Here is an 8,804-nt window from a genome sequence, read left to right as displayed (position 1 = left end):
GTTGTAGATGGACACAATACCTTTATTTTATTTGTTTATTTTTATGTGGTGCTAAGGATCGAACCCAGGTCCTTACATGTGCTAGGCAAGTACTCTACCACTGAGCCACAACCCCAGCCCATAGTCCTTTTTTAAAAATCTTTATTTTGAGACAGTGTCCTCACTGAGTTGCTTAGGGCCTCATTAAATTGCTGAGGCTGGCCTCGAACTTGTGATCCTCATGCCTCAGCTTCCTAATCTGCTGGGATTACAGGCATGTGCCACCACATCCAGCTCAGCATCTATTTATTTAGTGCCTACTCTGTGACAGGTGATGGACTCTAAGTAGTAAACATAATGAAGTCCTTACTCTATGAAGTTTATTTTTTAGGGTGTTTGGTGGGAAGGGAGAGGGAGGAGGTTGTGAGGCAGAAACAAAGAAACAAACAAATATGTACTTTTTAAAACTCCATCTTTCTTTCCAGTGTGGAGACACATGCCTGTAATTGTAGCAAGTCAGGAGGCTGAGGTAGGAGAATGGCAAGTTTAGGCCAGGCTCTGAAATTTAGCAAGACCCTGTCTTTAAAAAAATAAAAAATAAAGGCTGGGAGTGTAGCTCAGTGGTAGAGAGCCCCTGGGATCAAATCCCCAGTATAGCAAAAGAAAAAAAAATCAGTTTTGTTTCTCTCTCTCTCTCTTTTTTTTTTTTTTGTGTGTGTGTGTGTGTGTGCGCGCGCGCGCGCGTGCAGAGACTTGAACCCAGGGCTTTGTCCACACTAAGCAAGCTCTCTATCACTAAATTACATCTCCCAATCTCTCAGCTTTGTTCTCAGTACCCTGGAATGGGAAGATCCCACCCAAGAGGCAAGAAAAGATGATGGGGGTGAGATGACTTAAGTGTGCTGACCAGTGATTGGAAGACCCTCTCCAGAGAAGAGAAGGTAGGGAAACACAGCTAAGGGCTGAGTTAATGGTTACCTTGGCAAATTGTTGAACAATGGAGCTATGGAAACCTGGAGAAGGCTGGTGACAACTCTGGGGAGTGGCAGAGAGGGACACACCTTCCAGGGTGTGAAGAGATTAGAGACTGGTTTACCAAGCCACAGAGGGGAAGGGAGCAAAAGAGAAGCCTAGAGAAGGGAAGGAGAGACCGTGAAAGAGGAGAAAAGCAGGGGCAAGATAAGATGAGTTGAGATGGAATGGGAGGAAAACTTCTCTGATGCAGGACTTAAGGGAGCAGCCCCAACCTCAAATCCCTGAGGCACTGTTGGTGGTTACAGGAGAGGGCAGCGTTACCTATCACCTGGGGAGTTAAGCAAGATACCTTATAGGTAGCCAAAGTCAATACTGATGATCAAGGCAGCCGTAGCTATAAAGCTGTAGGAGAAAGAAGAAGCAAGGGAGGGGCTGTCAGACCTGTTTGAGCCTATAGCTGGCCCCATTTACTTAAGCTTCTCCCAGAAAGATCTTTGTGGGACACTCATCAGTGAAAGCAGGAGAGGACCCTGGGAAATAAGGCTTTTTCTTTGATAACCTTCCAGATCCCATCAATAGGAAGGGGTCCTGTGTGCGGATTTTGAGGGTCACCAAGAAGGGGATATTCTCTCTCTCTCTCTCTCTCTCTCTCTCTCTCTCTCATACACACACACACACACCATTTATGGAATCATTCTGCATCCTCATAGGATGTTGTAATTCAAGTGAGCAAACATCTAATATGCTGCATCTTTCTGGGGTGGAGAGAGATGAGCCTTCCCTCAGGGAGAAGAAACCCACAGAAGAAGAAACACAAGAGGAAACCACTAGGGCTGGGGATGTGGCTCAGGCGGTAGCGCGCTCGCCTGGCATGCGTGTGGCCCGGGTTCGATCCTCAGCACCACATACCAACAAAGATGTTGTGTCCGCCGAGAACTGAAAAATAAATGTTGAAAAATTCTCTCTCTTTCTCTCGCTCACTCTCTCACTCTCTCTTAAAAAAAATAAAATAAAATAAAATAAAAAAAAAAGAGGAAACCACTAACTGCTGGTTTCCAGTGGCATATCATATCACTCCACCCCACTCCTTCCCCAATCTCTACCTTTAAGGTCCAAAACCCTGTTTTGCTTCCATGTCTTTGCAGTCTACCATGTTTTCAGGTTTTCTTTTGTTGGGCAGAGAAGGTGTGAGAAGGAAAGAGAAGAGACAGTTAGGAGAGAAATTCAGGGTATTGAGAGTGGAATATATGCTGTTTGGGGGACATATTTTGAGACTTTTTCAGAAGGTCATAAAGAGTTTGAAAGTACAACCCAAATCAAGGTTACCAAGGAGGGAGAGAGTAACTCTTTTTCTGTCCGCCCTACTTATTCATTTAGATGTCTCTAGGACTCCACTCACACTATTTTGGGTGTTGTTTGTTTTTGCAGTGCTAGGAACTGAACCCAAGGCGCTATGCATGCTAAACAAGTACTCTGCCATTGAACTACATACTACCCAGCCCCACTTCACATTATTCTGTCTGACTTGTTTTTTCCCTATGAAAGGACCAGCTACCATTCCACCCACCAGCCTAGTGCCAGGATAAGCCCACTCCAACACCCCATCTTCAAGACAACCTACCAGTGAGAAGAGGGCAAGGGGCACAGGAAGGGGCCCAGTATGGGAGGCAGAAGTGGAAATGTTAAAACTGACCAGGCTATCAGTAGAGCACCTCCCCTTGCCATTCAAGCCCCAAAGTTCAGCTTCCTGTTTCCCCAGCACCAGGCCTCTGGGTCTCCCTTCCCATCCACTGTACTACTACCTTTCACCACTCCCTACTCCCAACCCCAGCTTTCACTTCCAAGTTCTCCTCCCAGACCACAGTCCTAAAAACCCAGAATTTAGACTGGAGTCTGGAAAAAATATAGAATCTTTCCTTTCTAAGTTCCATTTTTATGAGCGTGCCTGAGCTGTTAGTGTCAAGTTTCTTGTGTGAGGGTGGATAACCCTTCTGATTAATGAATCAGAGAAACTGAGGCAGAAAACTCAGGAGAGGACAGAGACAAAAGGCTTCTCACAACTTACTCCTCTTAACACCCCCAATGCCTGATCTTCTGGGAAACCCGAGGATCTCCTCTTCGGACCCAGTCCCTAGATCGCCCAGTCCCTAGGTCGCCCAGTCCCGCCCCCTCCTGTCCCCTCCCCAGGTTCAGGGCGGGGCCGGCCGGTGAGTCAGCGGCTCCCTGATCCAGCTCCGGAGGGGACAGAACTGGAAGAGTTAGGTGTGGGGTTCACCTGTTTGGTGGAGCAAGTGGGTCTGATCGGGCTCGTGTTGGCTGAACGGTCAGCCCTAGGTCTGGAGAAGAAAATCCCCGACTGTGAGACCCGCCTTCCCAGGCCCGGGCCCCTCCCAGTTCCCCCAGCGACGGCCGCTTCCTGGTCCCCGACGCAACCATGGCTGAAGAACAACCCCAGGTCGAATTGTTCGTGAAGGTAAGAACACCTTCTCTTTCCTTGGCCATCCTCCGAATTCCCGGAAGCCAATCCTGCCTTTTCCCCAGCTGCAGTGGAAATTCCCCAATTCCTCCTCTCTCAGACCCCAAACCCCAAGTCCACGTGTAATCTGGGTGGGGGGGGAGGTGGCGGGAGGGAAAGACAACTTGTAAGCCGGTAATGAAACTTCTAGACCCGATCCTGAAAAGTTTGTAGCAGAACAAGTTTCCAGAAGCCTAAAGGAGAAGAAAGTGGAGAAAAAGGAGTTTCCAGGCGTGAGATTGGGATGGGTGGGGGTGCGAACTGATGGAAGGACAGGAGAGAAAGCGGTCTGCTGGAGCCCAGAGGGGCTTGGGGAGAACAGAGGGGAGCATCTACTGGGACAATGGCTGCTGGAAAGATGGGGGGGAGAGGGTAGGGAGGGATTCTGGAAGAGGGTGTGTCTAGGGAGGCTTGGGAGTGGAGGAGGTAAATCGGCCAGAATTGGTGGGGTGGAAAGAAGGGAGAGGATAGCAGGAGGGCTGGAGGGATGATGAGGTAATACAAATATCCTCTGAATGGAAAGAGCTGAAGAGAGGAAGTGAGGAGGTGACAGTTTGGCAGTAGCTACCCAAAGACAGTCGAAGTAGAGATCAGAGGAGAGCTGAGTTGGTTTGGATATGGGACGTGTAGATGCAGAAGGAAAAGCCTCGCCCCCCACCCCAACTCTCTCCCTTCTGTGTGGGTGTGGATGAAGAGACTTGGTTCCATGGTATTTGGGTGTAAAATCTCAGGCAGCAGCCTTTCTTGTGTCTGTCTGGACCCCTCCCCTCCAGCATTGCCTTCTGTCCCCTGTCTTAGGACCTTGACTCTGCCCTTCCCTTCCTTTCTCTCCTTGGTGGTCTGTGTCACCCTGTTTGTTCATTCTTCCCCACCCTCCGCTTTCCTGCCTCCTTTTTCTTTGCTTTTCCCTTTTGTTCATCTGTCTTTGTGTTTTCCTGTTTCTCTCTTCTTATTCGCTGGTTTCTTAGTCATTCCCTCTCCCTGGGCCCCAGGGAAGTCAACTCCAGCCTGGGTCCGCCCCTTAGGTGTGGTCCCTACCTTACTTTCATGCTGGCCTCTGGGGCTATTTTTACTCCTGGGTGAAGCTATGCTGGTATGGATTTTGGCCCTATGTCCAATACAAGAATTATTGGTAGCCAGAGGACTTGTACTGGAGAGATCTAGAAGTGGGAATGAGGGCATTAGTGGGCTGGAGAGGTTCCCTAGCAGCTCAGGCCTTAGCTTCGCTGTCCCTGCCCCCACTTCCTTAGCAGGAAGGAAGCTGCTGAGGCCTGAGACACCAAGAGATGAATCAGTCTCAGCCCAGGGGGAGGTGTCCCTTGGGGGATGAGGTCACTACTTGCCAATTAGAGAGTAGCCCCCCTCTACAGGGCTCTCCATATCTCTAGAGTAAGGCTCAGGACCCCTTGAGTTCCCACTCAGTTGTCAGAAACAGGTTGAATGGAGATGTAGTAAATCAATTCTGGCTTCCAAATCCCACTCCATCCTTAGAGTCCTTAGACTCAATTCAGGAATCTAGGGCCCTAGCCTCTAATTCTAGCCTCACCAAAGTCCCATACCCTTCCCTCTCTATGATTTAGACCCTCCACGTTCTCTAAGACCCATTCCCTCTGCCTCTTCCTGCTTGTGCTTAATCTCTGGAAACTAGAAGCCTGCCTTTGCCAAAATTTTCCCATTGATCTGCCCTAAATTTGATCTAGGCCAGCTCTGATAGCTTATAATAGGGGAATAGAGCATAACTAGGAAGATAATAGCTGGTCTGGGAGTAGGAGGTGAAGAAAATGGCCTGGGAGGTGTGGGGTACACCAGACCTAATCTTAGGATGGGGATTGCTTTTCAGGCTGGCAGTGATGGGGCCAAGATTGGAAACTGCCCCTTCTCCCAGAGACTGTTCATGGTGCTCTGGCTCAAGGGAGTCACTTTCAACGTCACCACTGTTGACACCAAGAGGTGGGCCTACTTCTGTTTTTCTAAATACCCCTTGAATACATGCATGTATATGTGTACACACATACTCAGGCCTACCTGAGTCCTTCCATCTTAAACCTTTTCCCTCTCCACCTGGAGCCTTTTTCTCTTCCCACATTCCTCTATCTCCTTTCTGGCTCTCCCTGACCCCTTTTTCCTACCCTGATACCTGGCCTCTTCTCCAGGAGGACTGAGACAGTGCAGAAACTGTGCCCAGGAGGGCAGCTCCCATTCCTGCTGTATGGTACTGAAGTACACACAGATACCAACAAGATTGAGGAATTTCTGGAGGCTGTGCTGTGCCCTCCCAGGTATAGGAGTACTTGGAAAGGGGAGAGGGGGAACTGGAAGACTCTGGAGAACTGAGAGTTTGGAAAAATAGAATACAGAGATGGTGATGGGGCTGGGGCAGGGGAGATAGATAACAAAGCCTCCTTCTATGAAGGTATCTTACCTTGTTTCTCTCATTGGCTTTCAGGTATCCAAAGCTGGCAGCTCTGAATCCTGAGTCCAACACAGCTGGGCTGGATATATTTGCCAAATTTTCTGCCTATATCAAAAATTCAAACCCAGCACTCAATGATAGTGAGTTTTGTGGATCAGAGGCCAGAAGACTGGGTCCTGGGGGAAGGGAAAACACCCAAGGGTTGAGAGGCATTAAGGGCATTTGGAAGTTCAGGTTATCAGGAAGATGGAGTAGGTGTTGGAAAAATCTCTTCAGCCTTCCATTTTTGCTTTACCTCTTTGTCTCCCTGCATTCTCAGACTACCTGAGCACAAATCCAGCTAGTTGTATGACTGAACAGTTCACTTAGCCTCTTTGTAAATCCATTTCCAGATCTATAAAATGAGGATAATAATACCTATTTCCTGGGTTGCTGTGAGAATTAAATGAGTTTTGTTTCTGAAGGGCTTAGACTTGGGGGCTGGGGATATAACTCAGTGGTAGATCATTAACATGCTCAAGGCTGTCAGTTGAATCCCCAGCACCTCTCACCAAAAGGGGGGGAGAAAGTGCTTGTTCTCTGTGTTACTATATATTAATATTTGGTATTATTATTTTGTACTGGCCTTGCATTATGTCCCCCCCCCCCCCCAGGGTCTTCTTGGATAGGCTTTCTCAGTCTTCTGGTATTCTAATCAGTTCCCTCTCTTGCACAGATCTGGAGAAGGGACTCTTGAAAGCCTTAAAGATTTTAGACAATTACTTGACATCCCCCCTCCCAGAAGAAGTGGATGAGACCAGTGCTGAAGATGAAGGCATCTCTCAGAGGAAATTTCTGGATGGCAATGAGCTCACCCTGGCTGACTGCAACCTATTGCCAAAGCTCCACATAGTACAGGTGAATGGTCACTATGGGAGGAGAGGATGGTAGCTGGGGTGGCTCTCTAAGGGGCTTCCACATGACAGTCACTTCCCATGACAACAATTTGAAGGTGATTTATTTCATAGCATGTTTTTCATAGATTGCTACCAAGGCGGACAAAGTTGCTACCACCCCAGTGACAAAGTCTAGTCCCCAGCAGTCATTGCTGACTTGACAATTACATTCCATGAGACAAGCCATGGGTGCACATGCCTTAGCCAAGACTAACACATTCTGGTATTACTTTCAAAAAGTCTCTTCCTATCTCTGTATTACTGCCAGATCCCCAGATAGACAAAGCAGGCTTTTCCTAAGGCAAAGCTGTAACTCTTTGTAGCTTCAGACTCCACTTCCTCTTTTTTTTTTAATTAATTTATTTATTTATTTATTTTTCGGCGGACACAACATCTTTGTTTGTATGTGGTGCTGAGGATCGAACCCGGGCCGCACGCATGCCAGGCGAGCGCGCTACCACTTGAGCCACATCCCCAGCCCATCCACTTCCTCTTAAGGAAGTTGAAAACTTCTGCTTCCCATGTCTTTATTATAGCCTCAAAGCTGTGGTATAGTTTATAAAACATGGGCCCAAAGTCAGTCTGCCATACAACTGAGTAATGAAAATCTGTGTACTAGTCATTGAAAGACAAAAGATGTTTGGCAACCGGTCCATGCCTTTTAAGAGATGAAACCTAACAGAACATAATATTAACATTAAAGTTATGAATAATACATGTCTAAAAGTCAAATGAAAAATAGAGACAAAAATCACTGGAACCAGGTGCAATAGCACATGTCTGTCAACCCCCCAACTTAGGAGGGAGGGATCACAGGTTTGAGGACAGCCTCAACAATTTAGCAAGACAGTCTCAAAAAAATAAAAAGGTCTGAAGATGTAGCTCAGTGGTAGAGTGTCTCTGGGTTCAATCCCCAGTACTGACAAAAAAAAACAAACAACCCACTGTGGAAATTCAAGTTAATTCCTCTCCCCCACCCCTTTAATACCAGGGATTTAACCCAGGGGCGATCAATCACTGACCTACATCCCCAGCCCTTTTTAAATTAACTTATTTTTTTTTGGTACCAGCGATTGAATCCAGGGATGCTTAACCACTGAACCATATCCCCAACCCTTTTTAAAATAATTTAGAGACAGGGTTTCATTAAGTTGCTGAGGCTGGCTTTGAACTTATGATCTTCCTGCCTCAGCCATGTGTGTGCCACAGTGCCTGGCAATTCCTCTTTTTACTTGTCTTCCCTGGGGTTTACATTTTGGTTTCTCTCCTCTTCCCATCTCCAGGTGGTATGTAAGAAGTACAGGGGATTCACCATCCCTGAGGCCTTTCGAGGAGTTCATCGATACTTGAGCAATGCCTATGCTCGGGAAGAATTCGCCTCCACCTGTCCAGATGATGAAGAGATCGAGTTGGCCTATGAACAAGTGGCCAAGGCCCTCAAATAGGCCATTTCTGGGGCTCCCTCACCCCCGTACATGTTCTTTACAGAGGCCCAGGGCGGTTTCCACGTTGCTTCCCATGGACACACTCCAAAATGGCCAGTGGACAGAGAATCCTGGGGCACTTGTGCAGGACTGGGGAGGGGGGGCGAGTTTGGGGGGTGGAAGGGAATAAGGGTAAGATTTTTATTGTGGGGTGGAGTGGGTAGGACAACTTATTTCAGTAATAAAATACGTAGTGAAAATGTAGTGTTGTTTTTACACAAAACGGAGTTGGAGTGTAGTTGACACCAAATTAGGGGTGGGTCAGTGATCTTGAGCTCAGCGCAGAAGCCAGGAATTAAGGAAAGGGATATTTGTTCCAGGGCTTCCGTCTGTTTTTTTAGTGCCAGTCCAATACAGTGCTGTCTTCTGGTCCATGCCGCATTTGCTTCCTGGCCAATAGGGCTAGCCAGATATGGGTGGGCCTGGTCCGCGCTCGGGGGGCGGTGCCGAGTTCAGGGAAGGGGGGCTCAGTCCTGGTGGAATGGGCGCGGCACCGCAGAGCG

General features: G+C 47.9%; 1 protein-coding gene across 1 annotated transcript; it reads left to right on the top strand.

The window, feature by feature from the left end:
• The first annotated feature begins 3,155 nt into the window (after positions 1-3,155).
• On the top strand, positions 3,156-8,675 carry Clic1 (chloride intracellular channel 1). The gene is made up of 6 exons (XM_046467932.2): positions 3,156-3,427; positions 5,310-5,419; positions 5,623-5,748; positions 5,916-6,022; positions 6,598-6,779; positions 8,101-8,675. The coding sequence occupies exons 1-6, from the start codon at positions 3,389-3,391 to the stop codon at positions 8,260-8,262; spliced, it is 726 nt and encodes a 241-aa protein (XP_046323888.1). The 5' UTR covers positions 3,156-3,388; the 3' UTR covers positions 8,263-8,675.
• Positions 8,676-8,804: the final 129 nt, after the last annotated feature.

Source organism: Marmota monax, unplaced genomic scaffold (assembly GCF_021218885.2).
Source record: "Marmota monax isolate L192 unplaced genomic scaffold, Marmota_monax_Labrador192_F-V1.1 WCK01_AAM20220418_F8-fsc00404, whole genome shotgun sequence".
In the NCBI taxonomy this organism is placed as follows: Eukaryota; Metazoa; Chordata; class Mammalia; order Rodentia; family Sciuridae; genus Marmota; species Marmota monax.
The sequence above is the reverse complement of the archived record's forward strand: the minus strand, read 5'-3'. Positions and strand labels throughout refer to the sequence as shown.

Excerpts from the sequence above, each read along its gene's own strand:
- Clic1 (XM_046467932.2), top strand. The coding sequence starts at position 3,389 with ATGGCTGAAGAACAACCCCAGGTCGAATTGTTCGTGAAG. Across the intron at positions 3,428-5,309 it reads AGGTCGAATTGTTCGTGAAG|GCTGGCAGTGATGGGGCCAA; the intron begins GTAAGAACACCT and ends ATTGCTTTTCAG. Across the intron at positions 6,780-8,100 it reads CAAAGCTCCACATAGTACAG|GTGGTATGTAAGAAGTACAG; the intron begins GTGAATGGTCAC and ends TCCCATCTCCAG.